A 14,684-nucleotide genomic window follows, 5' to 3' on the forward strand; every position below is an offset into this window, starting at 1 on the left:
CTGTAGGTAGGGGGTCAATAGGGTGCTAGTTATTACATTTACGCCCCGATTACGAAAGGGCAACTATTGGTAACTATACCAGGTATCCGTATATACACGGCGAGGTGAAGCAACGAAGACTCGTTGTATTGGTCTACTTATGATATTGCTTAGTGAGTGGAATAAAAAGGGAGGTTATTGCCACGGCCGCCAGAGGCCGATGTGTAGCCTTCCGGGCACACGAGTCATCCGGCCGGCGGCCGGACAGCTAATGTTCCGACACTTAGTGTCGGCTGATGCAAGGGTGACAGTACCCTTGGAGAGAGGAGCGACCAGACCGCCGAGGGTGGTGGCATACTGATATCCGTCCTTGGGTTGGGTGAGGAGAAGATTGGCAAAGTCACCAACGTAACCCGGCGCGGTCAGATACTCGATCTCAGGCCAGTCGGGAGGGAGCTCGTTGTCGAGAACAGCAGCGGCTTCCGCAGAGATGAGATCGCGAGGCGTCTTCTCCCAGCCAAGGAAATCGTAGACCGGGTTGGTAAGTGGACCCTGCTTGAGTATACTGTAGGGTATAGCGAACTGAGCAGCAGTGTAGATCAGGTCGTTGGCAAGACGGGTCAGAGTCTGGACCTTGACACGCCACGTGGGACCAAAGAAGACGTGGTCCTCTATGTGTTTATCGACACCAGGGCGCTCTGCAATCACGGGAGTCTTAAACCTGTTGAGCTGCTCCTTGGGACCGACGCCAGATAAACAGAAGCTGGGGGCTCTGGAAAGCGCCGGCGGATAGGATGACCTCTTTTTGGGCCTTAAGAGTGTAAGTGGTCAGACCAAGGTTGGAAGAGACGACGACGCCTGTGGCTCTCTTGTTATTGTCGAAGAGAATCTTTTTAGCAAGAGATAACTGGTAGACCTTCAGGTTCTTGCGGCCGATGGCCTCGCCGAGGAAGGACGTCTGACTGGATTCACGCTTCTGAGAGTCGGGTTGAATGGTATCAGTACAGTACTGGGCGCCCATCAGCTCGTCACTGTTGAAGTCTTGGGCTTGGAGGATGCCGATCTCGTTGAGCGAGGGCTCGAGGTAAGTGCTGAATGGCTGGGCATAGTTGGCGTAAGAGACATCAAGAGGTCCTCCCGCAGGAGAAAGCGTCGGGGCTATACTCTGCACTGGCATTAGAAGAGCGAGAAGAACCGGGTGGTGTGAACTTGACGCTCTTCTTGAAATGCGGGGATAGCGCGTCCCAGGTGTAGCTGTCATCACCGACGGCGTCTGCCCACTTTGGATAAGACTGCTTGGTACCGTGCTGCTAAATCATGAAGTTACGAGCAGAGCTAAAAGAAGTTCGTTAGAGACTTTCTCACCTGGCATTGCCAAACAACCCATGAACTTACCTCCCACCGAGGCATTTAACACGAGCATAGTGGATGCGACGGTTGTTGGCTCCGGCTTGGGCTTGGGTAACGAAATTCCAATCAACGAGCGGGTTGGTGTCGAGCGGACTGGATCCAGCAAACAGAGTTTCGCCAGCGGGCGTGTTACCGATGACAGGGTTGGTGATCTGGTAGAATGTGCCGGCTTCGATGACAGCAACCGTGACATCGCCCTTGGCGCTCAGCTTATTGGTCATCACGAGACCAGCAGTGCCACTGCCAACAATGACATAGTCGAAAATCGCGTCGGAGAGACTCATTTAGGGGCTGGACGAGCCAAGCGCTAATTGTGATTGACAAGTCCTCTGTGTTTACGCGGTAGTTAGTCTTCCGTTATCGGGGGCGTAATATCATTCATCATCGTCACATCTCATTGACCCCCTACCTTTTCAAGGGCCTGTCAGGTGCTGCCCAACAACAACTTACTCCCAGGTTCCAGCTGCAGCGTTGCTATACGCCAAGGAGGAACTTCCCAATTCGGAGACTCCCCAGCAATTCGCCGCATTGTGCTTTCGACTAACTTTTGAAAATTCCGGTGATAGTCTTCTGTTTCTGCAAGCACTGGTAGATTCTGAGGGACGGAAGCAGCCTCGTTGCGCACAAAATCAAGCCTCTTCAGATTGGGCATGCGTAATGGGAGTTGACGAATGGTTCGTGCGGTTAAATGAGCCTCGGCGCCCTTGACAATTCCGTTGCTCAGAACAGACTCATCAATAGCCAAGTGACGAATGTCTTTCAAGTCTGATGGGCCACACAAGCACATGACTGTAAAGTATTGTGCCGACGACGCCATGAATCCACTAGCTGGGCCAAAATGCAAGATATCAACCTCCGGATCGAAATAAACTTTTGGCGGCCCTGCCACTTCGAATCGTAACTTATAGTATTTTGAAGCCTCTTGCCTAGATTCGCGGCAGACATGCAAGTTTGCTGGTATTCTTGCTGGTGACGTTCCCCAGCTTGAGTCGCTTGCTTCGGATAGCGGCATTGTGACACATCGAATGGACACGACTCGGGTTGCTGGAAGGCTTAGACGCCAAACGTTTAATCGGAGTTCGACTGGAAGCTTGGAAAATGAGTACTTTACTCTATCAGTATACACATTGAGCTCCAACTGAGGGACTCGGTTGTGGTCTTACAAACTCTGCCGCGTCGTTATTTCCACACATTGTTCAATTGCCGCTAGTGTAACTGCAACAGCAGAGCAGATGTTAAACGGTTCGAAATTGACATCCGTCAAATAAATTGAAAGGGACGGGGAATTCCTTCATTAATCAAGGGTGGATCTTTGACGAATGATCAATACATCGTGGCAGACAACTCAGGTGAGTCGTGCAATCGAAGACTTCTGGCGAGCGGAGATTGCTCCGCAACGGGCTTGTGAGTGCGTATGAGACCGTGTTTTGGCAGACCCAGTAACTGGCGCTCACCATTTTGCCCCACAGGTAAAGGATACGTGCAGAAAAGAAAAGAAAAGAGAAAGACACCACTGTACGACCGATTCCCAGATGACAATTTGGGTAACAAGAAGTACCCAACTTGCGAGCCCGGTCAATAGTGCCTCATTCGACTTTCGAACAGTGTAACGACGATATTAATGACTTACAGTTTGCTCTGGGCTAACAAGCTGGCTTCTACAACCATTATCATATCTCATTTTGCGTAATCAGTTGCACTCGCTTACACGTTCAAGCGATTGGTGCGTGGAAGCTGTCGACATGAGAGTATGGCCTGGGATCCTGGCCTGATACGCCAGCCGCTGTCACTCAGAATGCCCAAATCACGTCATTTCTAAGCTTTCCACGAGGATTCCAGGTCAGCCGCTCAATCAGTTCACGTCCGGGGCACAAAGCGGAGGGGATGACATTGTATTGACAGGCCTCTTGAGACAATGATAGGAATATGATAGGGCACGGAGTATGGGCTATCCTTGTTCTGTCATTTATCAAATTGAGACCCAGTGACCTGAGGTGTGCAGTACAGCCTTGTTACGACCCAATCCGGTTGGTGACTGGCGCAGCCTGAAGCACCTGACGCGGACGACAGGGCAAGAAGATTGATTGATTGATTGATAATGCTCGACCTTTTGTGCCTGGGGTGCCGGGTTGACACAAATCGCTCAATCCTGCCCCCTGCGAATGTTGCACCTTGGAAAGTAACGGTTAGTCAGGGTGGCCAGCAGAATATGCATATGAGTGAGCTGAAAAGAGTGTCTCATTCGTACAAAAGAGTGGATGGAATCACCACAGGCTTGTGGGTCTAATGCTATCCTAATAAGTTTTACAGAGCTAGGCCCAGGTGGAAATGACAGGCTGGCCTGTTTTCGCGTCTCGGCGCCTGTCAATCTTTCAACCAAGGTGCCCAATTCAATGCTTTTCACGACCTTCTAGCGAACAACGTGGAAGCGTCAGTGCAGGCCGGGTCGGATTGTGTACATCGACAGAGACGGCGAGCGCTGTAAGCCGGCCCAAGCTATTAATTTTCAAGGTTTAAAGACTCTAGACGAGGGCGACTTCGGCGGCCAGGGAGGAGAGTTATGCCCGGCATCCATAACAGTGCCTGTAAGCAATCAGGCGGATCAGGCGGATCAGGCGGATCAGGCGTGGGCGTGCAATAAGGTGCGAGATGCAGCCAGCTCCCGTTGATGCTAGAGCCACACCCTCATCTTGATCTCGCGTTTAATCGGAGGAACGAAATTTGCCGACGCATGAAGGAGCTTCCTTTGGCAACTGGCGACAAGGCGATGGGAGATGAAATGTAAAGACGCGGGGGATGGAAGTCATAGCAATGATGTGCGTGTGTCCCGGGTCGAAACGATGGCAAAGAATGCGGGGACAGCTGGTGTGGCAGCCAGCCAGCGGAGGAGGGAAACAGGCGGATGGCTGGGAGCAGAAATTCCGGGGACGCTTGATGCTGATGTTGGTGGTTCAATTCGGAAGCAACGCGTTTTGTCCGTTTGTTGTCTGGGGCTAGAATGAGATCAGATAGTCGACGGGAAGAACAGACTTAGCCGACCAGTGTGCGGACGAGGACGGTAACGGCTCGCTCGCTCGCGATGCGAAATGTTTCGTCCGAAGCCGACGATCCATGGTTGAGGCGGTAGATTTGCGAGACCTGAAGCCGGTGGGAGGGGATGGTACAGTCTTACGGGAGGCGGCGAGGCTGCCGATCGGGAGGGAAAAGGAGCGACGAGGCAATGTTGACGAACTCGACGAGAGGAGATCTTTTTCTTGACACCACCACCATGCTTCAGAGCAAATACTTGTAGCGGTGGTGGTGATGGCGACGGTTGGGAGGTGGGTGGTGACATACAGGGCCTCAGGCGCTGCCGATCAAGAGCATGTCGGCGTTGAGGCGGTGTCATAGGTAAGCGCGGGTGCGTGCTGGTCTAGTAGGGTAGTGATTATGTTTCTTCTGTTTGTCGCCTTCGAGCATGGCATTCTGGTTTAGTGTCGCAGGCGGTGAGACGCTGGGTTTGTTTTGATGATAATTCCTTCTTCAGGCCGAGACTGGAAGGGAGGAATGGCCAGTGTGGCTGCTGCTGGACCGGGATTGTGGTATTTCACCCCCCGACAGGACCTCTCCCTTTCTTGTTAGCCAAGGATACGATACACAAATTTTTGCTTCTTTTCTTCTCTGGGAACACCTGCCCGCCGAATGCAAAACGCATAACCCTAGTTCCTGTATCGCGTGCAATCACTGGACCGAAATCGACGTACTACTGTCTGCCGCCGGCCTATTGTGCAGGAGGCCATTGGATTCGTGTACGACCTTGGTTGGACCTTGGAGATTTCGTGGTCTTTGAGCGGCCGGATCTATTTCTGATAGTCGTCTCGACGCTTCCAATCGAGCATCTCTCGACTTTCGCCAGAGGCTTTCCATCTTCAACACCCGCCGAGTGATCGACGCAACGTCACGACGTTTGGACAGCCGTAAGCTCACATACGACTTTGACAGCCGGGCAAAAATTCCATCCTGATGAAACACTCCTGACACAGCACGACCTTTGATCCAGGTATATTCAAGTTCATGACATGTTCGTCTCCCATCGACCCCCCTGCCTCTGCTTCATTGCACGGGGGTCGCTTTGCCTTGGTACCTACCTGTTGCATTTATCCCAAAACTTGGCCGGTGTTTTCGTCCCAATCTTGCTCAGCTTGGGACGGGGCTTAAGCACACCTCTAGCGTCTCCGACGTGTTGCTGAACTCAATCTCTGCTTCTTCGCGCCAAAATCCTTTTGGAGCTGAGACCTGAACGTGGTCGTGTACTCAAGGGTTCCTGTGAAATATTTGCTGACGGCTCCGCTTGGTGCGTGTGTAGGCAGGCATTTCAACTTCAGACGCTCTCTCGACTAATCGTCCCGAACGACATAGCCCGTTTCAAACAAACTGTTCGTCTTTCGTCCCAGCTTCTCCATACTATCCCGACGGGCATTAATGGCAAACGCCTAATGAAGAACGGCCATTCCCTGGCTCGATAAATTACCCCGAAGGAGAAGAAAAAAGGGACTTTCTAACGGACCGACACATACACTCGTCCTCACAGGAAACGCGACACAATAGCCACCATGAACAGATTCCGTCCCAAAAAGAAGGTGAAGGAAGATACTGCCTCCGCGCCGAGGGCTTCCCACGAGTCTAAATCTCCTATACCCTTTCGCTTGTTCGGCAAGGGGAAGAAATCCCAAGAAGAGGAGCCGAAAAAGGAGCTTGACCTGGAAAGGGCCTTGCCGCCGAGCGATGATTTCCGGACGAGTTTGCTAATGACGGGCCTCTCTGCACGATTCTCTATGCTCAGAGAACAAGACGACCCGAACACCAAGATTGGCAAGGCCAGCGACGACAACGTCTTGTTTCCTAACCGGCAGTCGAGGCTGATGGATTTCGACTTGGGTGCAAGCGCCAATGGACTTTCAGTTATCGCCGAGGTCGAGTCCATCAGGAAAGAGGCAGCACCCTTTACCAGGATGGACTCGTACCACTCCGCAGACGCCAGCTCAATCTCGGGAAGCGTTATGGACCGAGCCAAGCCTGGTGAAGGCAACAACCTGTTCGGCGGACGACAGAAGGTTTATAAGCTTCCCTCCGGAACCGCATCTTCGAAAAACCTCGAGGGCGGCGGTATGAGTAGGCGTGTCCTCTGCGACGACGACATTTCCAAGTCGGCTTTCCAAAGATGGAGACAAGCTGAGAAATCCAAAATGGCATTTAATGATAAACAAGACCAGATACGGTCGAGTATCGACCTAACGCGCGCCGAGTCTCCCCCGCCCACGGGCTACAACAGCAAGCGGGAGACGAACTCGATAATATCGTAACTCAACCCCCCCACATCCGAAACACCCCCGCATCCGAAACACCCCATTTCTCCTCCTTCACCACCATCACCGCCTTTTTCAAACTATTATAACAATTGCCATATATAACCAAACAACGCCATTTTTTCAGAATACCTTCTTCAACCCATCATGAAGCAATACTCCGAAGATGAGCTCCAACGGGCCCTTCTAGAGGTAGCAGCTGGGAAGGGTATCCGGGAAACAGCTCGAGCATGGGGTATACCAGTCGCATCACTTCATCACCGATTCCATGGGCGGCAAAGCAAAACTACTGCCTATACCCATATGCAGCGATTATCCCAAGCCCAGGAGGATTATCTAGCTGGATGGGTTCAAATCCAAGATGCCCTAGGTGCTGGCCCTACCCATCAACAACTAAAGGGCCTGGCAGAGCGTATGCTAGGCAATACCCATAATACCCATCAACCTCTAGGCAAGAGATGGGTATGCCGATTCCTGCGGCGAAACCCATCAATTAGGACCCAGCGATCCAGAGCAATAGATGCCCGGCGATGGAAGGCCCATTCTTCCGAGGTTATCCAGGGTTTTTTCCATCATCTGACCAATATCCCTGCCATCCAGGGAATCCATCCATCCAACCGATGGAATATGGATGAAACTGGCATTATGGAGGGCAGGGGATCTAATAGGCTAGTGCTGGGCTCTGCAGCATCGCGGCATATCCAGAAAAAGCAGCCAGGATCCCAGGCATAGGTATCCATTATCAAGTGTGTGGCTGCCGATAGGAGGTCCCTATGCCCACTAGTTATATATAAGGGTAAATCAGTCCAAGTCCAATAGTTTCCATCCAACCTATCTGGATATAAAGGATGGCACTTCACATATACGGATAATAGCTAGACGACTAAAAAAACTGCCCTTAAATAGTTAAAGAAGGTGTTCATCCCAGGCACTATGCCTAGTAAACCAGAGGCAGCCAGACTGCTAGTTCTAGATAGGCATTACAGCCATATATCTACAGACTTCATGTAGGAATGCTTCCAGAACAAGATATATCTACTATATCTACCGCCACACTCCTCTGCTGTCCTTCAGCCACTAGATATATCAGTCTTCAGCCCATTAAAGCATGCCTATCATAGGGAGGTTGGATATCTAGATAATTAGGTTAATAATTCAACCGTTGCTAGGAAGAGGGCATTTCTAGCCTATTATATAAGGGCCAGAGATGCAGCCATAACAGCCCAGAACGTTACAAGTGGCTGGAGGTCAGCTGGACTATGGCCAATATGCATACAGCAGCCTCTATCTAACCCCATAGTAACTAAGGACCAGCAGACCATCCAGACCAGCCAGCAGACTAACCAGCCTAGCAGCCAACAGTAGGATAAAGCCCTATCTATCGTCCCATAGTCAACACCTCGTCGGTCTGCCGAGCTACAGCATCAACTACGCCAGTTAACCCATATAGGCAAGGATAGGTTAGATACCCATACTATTCGTCACCTATCTAGAAAGGTGCAAAAGGGGTATAATAACCAGGCATCTAGAGTAGCACTTCTAGAGCACCAGGTCTGCCAGCTAGAGGGCAAGTTGGAGGACCTACAGCAACGCAAGAGGAAAAAGGTCCCCCTATCGCCCAACAGCACCTTTGCCACTATATAGGATATCCGGCGGGCGCAAAGTCCGGATATCGGCAATATGGATAGTCCGGATGAATCCAGTGCATCCGAATTACCCAGTGAGGCCGGAAGTTGCATATGGGTGGGTGGTGGTGGTGGTGAAATAAGTGGTGATAGTGGTGGTGATGGTGGTGGTGATAGTGTTTCGGATGTGGGGGTGTCTCGCAAGTTGGGGGGTTGAGTTATACACAGTCGGTCGACCGTATTTCAACTGCGGCGACGTCAAATATGTCTCAGCCCACATCTGCGGCAAAGTACTGGCAATCAAGCTCGACCGCGCCCAACTCTACTACAGATACTCCTCACCTTGAAATGACCTACACTCACACACAGCGCCTCTACGAGACTGGACTGAACCACGATCTTCAAGAACAGCAATCTTCAGCCTTGTCACGCATGGACGCGCTATCTCGGCAGAGAAACTTCGGCAGGAGGACTCCCAACCTGCAGGATGGGCCGTCCCCGACAAGCAGTCTCTTCAATGACCGGTTCGGCGAGAGGAGAATCCTAGCGAAGGGCAGTGCTCCCAATCTGCGGTCCATAATCCCTCCAACCACTGGAAGCCCGATCCCCCCAATGGATTTGGGCATCACGAACCCGGAGCCCAAGCCCTCGTTTGGCGGCGCACCACCTTTGAGCCCGCCCATAAGCGAAGGCGAGGAAAACTCCATCTTGTCCAATGACCGGGGCAAGGCTACTGCCATGGAATTGTTCCAAAAGCCCTTCCATTCGTACGATGAATCGCGGTACGCCCAAAGACAGCTCCAACTTCAGCAAGGCTGTGAAACACCGACCAATGAGTTCCGTACCGAGTCTAATGCCTCTCACACCGCCGATCGGTCGCGCTCTTCTTCCTCGGCTCAAAGATTCCCGATCAAGAAGCCCGAGCCCATCGTGCAGAGTGAGCCAACCGTCAAAGAGAAAGAGGTAGGACTGAGCTTCTACGAAGTTTCGAACTCTCCCCAAGACGACAACACAAGGTCTGCCGCGGCTTTCCACGGCGCATTAAGGCGGCCAGCGGATCGCTATCATCCCGCACTGAGAGAACCCTCTGTATCGACTCCTTTGTCTCTCAGCTCCAGAGCCTCCGCTGAACCATCGCCCGTGTCTAGCCGGACTCTTCCTCCCGCCACTGCCGTGTCCATCGAGTCCCAGGCCTCGCCTCAAGACTATCCAACCTTTTCCTCCTCAACTGGCCTCATTGGTATGGTTCACCAGCACCTCCGGACCGACAGCGCGACATCCTCTCTCTACGGCTCATCACCGCAGACGTCCAACTTCGCTTCCAGATTCCCGCTTGACCCATACGATCCCAAATCCATGGCGGACATGGGAGTCATGGCCAATCCTTGGGAAGCTCAATCACCGAATTGGAGAAACTCGAGCACTCAGATGGAAAAAGAACACGACGAGTTCGCCAGCCAACTTGCGGACGGCGCGCGTCGGATTCGTGAGAGACTTACATCTTGGGTCGAGTCCTACCGCGACAGTCGATCTCTGTCACCCAATCCCGCTGAGCTTCTTAGGGAGCCGTCCCTGCCACGCACAAATCCGCCGTTGGGTATCCTGAGGCAGAAGACGAGCCGCGGTTCCTTGATTGACTGCAACCGGGAAACCTGGCAGGACAGCCAACACTCCAAGGCTATCAATATGCTTCGTCTTGCTTCCTCAACTATCAGCAGCGTCCCTAGCCCGAACAAATCCAGCTTTGAGGAAGAGGAGTCTCAGTCCCTGGTCCACGAGGAGCGCGAGAAACCCCTCTTTCCCACGTCCGAAACGACCCCAGTACTCCCTTCGCAGGAGACGAACAAGGACAAGGAGGACGCGTCAATGCATGCTGGACTCAGGGCCTTCAGGCAGGCCAGAAAGCAGTTATTGCAAGCTCAAAAGAGTCCCTCGAACGTCCCAATGGTACCTGGTCAGTTGCCCACTTCCGTGACCAGCCCGATCGTTAGCCCGCCAGCCTCGCGGACCGCCCTTAGCCGTGAGCACACTCCCGGTCAGCGGACCGCCTCCCGTGAGCGACAACCGCCTCCTATCACCGACCAACAGCGAGCCCCAAGCGAAGAGCCTCAGCCCAGCAACGGCGCGGGACGAGCGGCCTCTCGGCCTCCTTCCTGGGCGGAGCGAGACCGCAGTGGTTCGGAAGCCAGCAACGTCGACAAGTCTCATCGTCCTGCCCGCCTCCGCACCAGCACCGCTTCATCTCCATATGAGGACCGCGGGATGGGCCTCAGCCCTAATGAGCCCGTTCTAGGTCGGCCATCGATGTTGCAATCTCCTAGCCTCTCCGGCACCAACATCCGCCGGTCTCCCATCATGCCTCCTCAGCCGTACCCGACGGGTGCTGGTCCCGCAAAGCCTCTCAACCGATCCGCTTCCTCGGGCAACCTTGTTGTTCAGTACCGTTGTGGAGGATCCGATTCGGGACAACCTTCTCCGGTCTCTCCCATGGCTCCCATCCCTTCGCCCTTGACCCCCGTCAGCCAGTCTACACCTTCTTTCGTTCCCTCTCGTCGACCTTCGGGACCTCCCATCCCGTTGCCCAACTCCGAGACCCCTGTCGTTACCGCCTTGATAGTTCCATGAAGAGGGTGGTCAGGAAGAGGGATATTTCTGAGCCAACCTTCGTCTCGTTCACCTCGCGGGTCCCTACCGTGGCCCTTCCGGAGACATCGGAGTCGCGATCCAGATCTGGCAGCGTTCTCGGCGCTGCTGCTTCGACACCCAACCTCCACGCTAGCATGCTTGCTCACGCCAATGCTCCCCCTGTTCCTCCCATCAACCCTAAGCGCCTGAACATGATTGGCTCTATACGGGTGAGGTAACAGTTCTGGATCGTTCGGCGCCATTCGGAGGGGCTCTCACCGTTCCGAAGCATTCAGGCTTCGATCGGATTATTCGGATGGCACAAGATACCACTCGGCGAGAGAGCAGGCTCGGGTTGTCTTTTTGAGGCTGAAAGCAAATTTAGCGCCGCATGCGACCATAGATTATTGGCCATCCCTTGAGGTGCGGCGCTAGGCGCCGTGTCACTAGGATTGGTTCGATGTCTGATTGTGTCCTATCCTGCCTTGGAAGCTCATGTCTCAACGCCCGCTTGCTGTTGGAGAGAGGCTGAATCCGGTCATCTATGCCGTAGACATGATAATCCAGTACTTTGACCGACTCGGCTATCAACAGTCTCTCGACTCCGAAACTAACAATCTGTAGCCATCTCAACCCATCAGTTCATTACACGCAACCCGTGGCTGCCTCTCTATCAATCCACCTTCAATATCAGTGTTCCCCAACTACAACAGTTCAGACATATTAAGGGTCGTGGATGCAAGAAGAAAGGGACATCAAAACAATGGTTAATAATCCCAGCACGCCCCAACCTTTCCAAAACTCGTACTAATGATGTTAAACTTTGTCCTAATTTGGTAAGATTCTGCCATACCTTGTGCCTCATTTCGTTCTCGATGAGGTTGCCAGCTGCAGATGTGGTCGAGTCGACTTCAGCATCGAATTCTCCCTCGGGGGATACATGAGATACATCCAAACGTGCCATATGTTGTGGTGGTCTCGTTGACTTGATTTTTGCACCATTTGCTACAGTTTCTCTCTCGATGTGTGTAAGTGATCGCGTGCTGCTATCTACTCATCTGCAGCACGCCTTTGTTCTGTGGCCACCTGCCTTTCTGCAACCCCAAGTCCCCCTTTGCGACTGAGGTGGAACCACACCCAAATCGAAAGCACGACGCAAAATCCCATCAGCCAAGTCAGCTGCACTGCCATCAATGCTCCTCTCCAAGGAACATTCTTGCCGCAATACCAGCAGGTCATCCCAACAAGGAATTCGAGGATCGATATGTCCAACAGTACTAATGGCGACCAAGCCACCGCGAGGTCCATCCGGCTTGCTCGTTCGATTCCCTCAAACGCAAAAAGCAGCATCGTGGCCATGACTGCCGACAAAACAGCCGTGATGGCCGAGCTACAGAGAAGACCTTCGCCGACTTGACTAGGCCCGGAGCTGGGATGGAAGTCTGGGAAGGTCAGAGCGGCGACGGCCAAACCGCTGACAAGAGCGGCTAGGACGACAAAGGTGTTGTAAAACCGCAATAGACGTTGAAAAACCAACAACGCTCTGACGTCAAGCTGCTTGTGCCACCACAGCCGCTTCACCTCTAGCTTTTGTTTTAGCGTTTGACGAGGCATTTTCCGTTGGGAGCGCCACGTTGTCTTTATCGGCGACGGGAAAATGACGGCAGGATAGAGGATGCGGGGTAAGCGACCGATATGGCGAACAAACTTCGAGCCGTGGGCATTCGGGTTGAAGAAAACAAGCACAAGCAAACATTAGTGAGATGAGCAGATATTGAGGATGAAAGAAGATCTGTTCACCTTCGATAGGCTTGTGGAGGAATGCCTCCAGAATATCAGGACACACGTGTTCGACGGAGCGGGGATGCAGGTCAGCCCCGCAATATTCAGGTTTCTTTCCGCTTGGCCCAACGAGGAGATTGTGGCACGGATTGTTGATGCGACAAATCCCGCATTCAAGGACCTCTTGGTATCCAACGTCGATTTATTCTGCAGGTGAGAAGACAACCGGCATAACTAGTAAGATGTCAATGGGTCCTAACACATTGCAGCATCACGAGCCTCGCCAAAGCCGTTGATCATACCAATCAAGGAGTCTTCGCAGATATTCTGACGAATGATGATGAGTCAGCCATCAAGATTTTTGTCGGCGCAGCCGCTGGGCCGTACAAGCCGCGATCGGGCGGTATGCGAGGGCGAATCCAAGGACTTCAAGCAGAGATGAGAGCCAAGAAGTCTTCGACAGTTCTACATTTCCAGGCCGCCCGCACTGCAGGATGGCGCACGAACTGGGTCACGTTGGCGGCTTTTAAAACACGTGTGGACAAAGAGATGGTTGTCGTTGCACAGGCTACCATGACAGTTCTTCTGGGATCGTGCCCGAGAAGCAGTTATGTCGCTTGTAGGCCTACACGTCTGAAGCCTGCCCCGCAGGCCTGGGGCCTTAATGAGATTGCCCCGTTACGGCTAGACGGCCTAGCAACTTACTACAAAGGCTTCGACACTATGGATCAAGAAGAGGCAGTGATCCTTCGCCAGAAGCGTGCAATCGCCAGCGAAACCACTTCGTTCACTGCTAGCCGTCGCCGACAGGATCGATTGAGAAACGGTGGACCGGTCCGGGTGTATGTCCTACGACAAGGTGGTCGTGTCGTACGCTTCCACGTGACATTAATGACCGCAAAAGACGGTGCTCACGTCGACATTACTATACCCTTGATGATTGGCCTCGAATACGGACTCCAAACGACTCGCAAGGTTGACATCAAGCTGGAGTTGAGCGCAAGAAATCACCACACCCCGTTCGCGAATAAGGCGGCTCACAATACCAATGCTCGTCGGTTAGGGATAATCCTGTCTGGGACTCGTGCCACCGGATCAATGAAAGGGATGGGATTTACACACTGGCTTCAATCGCCGAGAAAAGCAGCTCTTCTTAAGGCTGAGAAGCTCATTCAATTTCTCAGCAAGTATCACAGGCATGGCGGCGAAACTCTGAACGATAGGAGCGAGACAAGTTCCAGATACGTCAGTTGGTCTGGGCAAAGTTTTGTGAGCACTCTGGAGCCAGTGGGGAGGGAACAACAGCATGTTCCCTCTAAACGACAAACGTCTCATGCTGTAGAACAAAATGACATGGAGAGAAGTGGTGGCCAAAAATTCTACGGCATGTTGCTTGAGACGGTCGAAGTGCTACAGCGGTTATGCAATTCTCGGAAAATCAGGGCCACACCGAATGTTTGTGCTTATCTTAAAACCAAGTCAGCAAAGGACATTGCAACGATGATTGCTGCCGCCGTTCGTGCTCCGGTTATTGATATCCTTCTGTCCACAACGGAGTTCACAGCGTCAAGGTAACGTGGTCCTTTCTGCATGTTTCCAGTGCTAAAAATAATCTGCAGGCTCCTTTCAATAGCCGGAAGCATTCGGGATGAAAACCAAGGCGTGTATGCAGATGTTGTGACTAACGAAGACCCTGACTTTTTCAGAATTTACGTTGGTGCAGCAAGCTCCACCGGCATCCAAAGATACGCAGGCTTGCGTCGAAGAATCCAAGAACACCTTAGATTTGCAAAAGCGAAGGTCGGACACGCCCAGAGCGGCGTGCCCCACTGCACCGAAATGACTAGGCCTGGGGCACATCCGAATTTCGTGGTTCTGCTTTCCTTCTCAGAGCCTGTTCCGATCCCGGTTGTCCACA

At 52.6% G+C, this 14,684-nt stretch overlaps 6 protein-coding genes across 6 annotated transcripts; 3 read left to right on the forward strand and 3 right to left on the reverse strand.

Moving 5' to 3' along the window:
- Nucleotides 1-136: 136 nt before the first annotated feature.
- Nucleotides 137-1,673, reverse strand: CDEST_09262 (Putative glucose-methanol-choline oxidoreductase, FAD/NAD(P)-binding domain superfamily; the record flags this gene model as incomplete). Its single annotated transcript, XM_062925421.1, has 3 exons — nucleotides 137-677; nucleotides 727-1,286; nucleotides 1,375-1,673. 3 exons carry the CDS (start codon nucleotides 1,671-1,673, stop codon nucleotides 175-177), a joined length of 1,362 nt encoding a protein of 453 aa, XP_062781472.1. The 3' UTR covers nucleotides 137-174.
- Nucleotides 1,674-1,813: 140 nt separating this feature from the next.
- On the reverse strand, nucleotides 1,814-2,997 carry CDEST_09263 (Putative 2EXR domain-containing protein; the record flags this gene model as incomplete). Its single annotated transcript, XM_062925422.1, has 2 exons — nucleotides 2,553-2,997; nucleotides 1,814-2,494 (listed from the first exon to the last, which is right to left on the reverse strand). The coding sequence occupies exons 1-2, from the start codon at nucleotides 2,580-2,582 to the stop codon at nucleotides 1,814-1,816; spliced, it is 711 nt and encodes a 236-aa protein (XP_062781473.1). The 5' UTR covers nucleotides 2,583-2,997.
- A 2,844-nt stretch (nucleotides 2,998-5,841) lies between these two features.
- CDEST_09264 (uncharacterized protein) lies at nucleotides 5,842-6,828 on the forward strand. The gene has a single exon (XM_062925423.1). It carries the CDS (start codon nucleotides 5,982-5,984, stop codon nucleotides 6,729-6,731), a length of 750 nt encoding a protein of 249 aa, XP_062781474.1. The 5' UTR covers nucleotides 5,842-5,981; the 3' UTR covers nucleotides 6,732-6,828.
- Nucleotides 6,829-8,623: 1,795 nt separating this feature from the next.
- Nucleotides 8,624-11,223, forward strand: CDEST_09265 (uncharacterized protein; the record flags this gene model as incomplete). Its single annotated transcript, XM_062925424.1, has 2 exons — nucleotides 8,624-10,960; nucleotides 11,002-11,223. The coding sequence occupies 2 exons, from the start codon at nucleotides 8,624-8,626 to the stop codon at nucleotides 11,221-11,223; spliced, it is 2,559 nt and encodes an 852-aa protein (XP_062781475.1).
- Nucleotides 11,224-11,654: 431 nt separating this feature from the next.
- On the reverse strand, nucleotides 11,655-12,846 carry CDEST_09266 (uncharacterized protein). Its single transcript, XM_062925425.1, has one exon. The coding sequence runs from the start codon at nucleotides 12,596-12,598 to the stop codon at nucleotides 12,035-12,037; it is 564 nt and encodes a 187-aa protein (XP_062781476.1). The 5' UTR covers nucleotides 12,599-12,846; the 3' UTR covers nucleotides 11,655-12,034.
- CDEST_09267 (uncharacterized protein) lies at nucleotides 12,765-14,341 on the forward strand (the record flags this gene model as incomplete). The annotated part of the gene is made up of 2 exons (XM_062925426.1): nucleotides 12,765-12,979; nucleotides 13,036-14,341. 2 exons carry the CDS (start codon nucleotides 12,765-12,767, stop codon nucleotides 14,339-14,341), a joined length of 1,521 nt encoding a protein of 506 aa, XP_062781477.1.
- Between the last annotated feature and the right edge of the window lie 343 nt (nucleotides 14,342-14,684).

This window comes from Colletotrichum destructivum, chromosome 6, assembly GCF_034447905.1.
Source record: "Colletotrichum destructivum chromosome 6, complete sequence".
Taxonomy (NCBI): Eukaryota; Fungi; Ascomycota; class Sordariomycetes; order Glomerellales; family Glomerellaceae; genus Colletotrichum; species Colletotrichum destructivum.

Bases quoted from the DNA above. Each gene is read 5' to 3' on its own strand.
- CDEST_09264 (XM_062925423.1), top strand. From the start codon at position 5,982: ATGAACAGATTCCGTCCCAAAAAGAAGGTGAAGGAAGATACTGCCTCC.
- CDEST_09266 (XM_062925425.1), bottom strand. From the start codon at position 12,598: ATGCCTCGTCAAACGCTAAAACAAAAGCTAGAGGTGAAGCGGCTGTGG.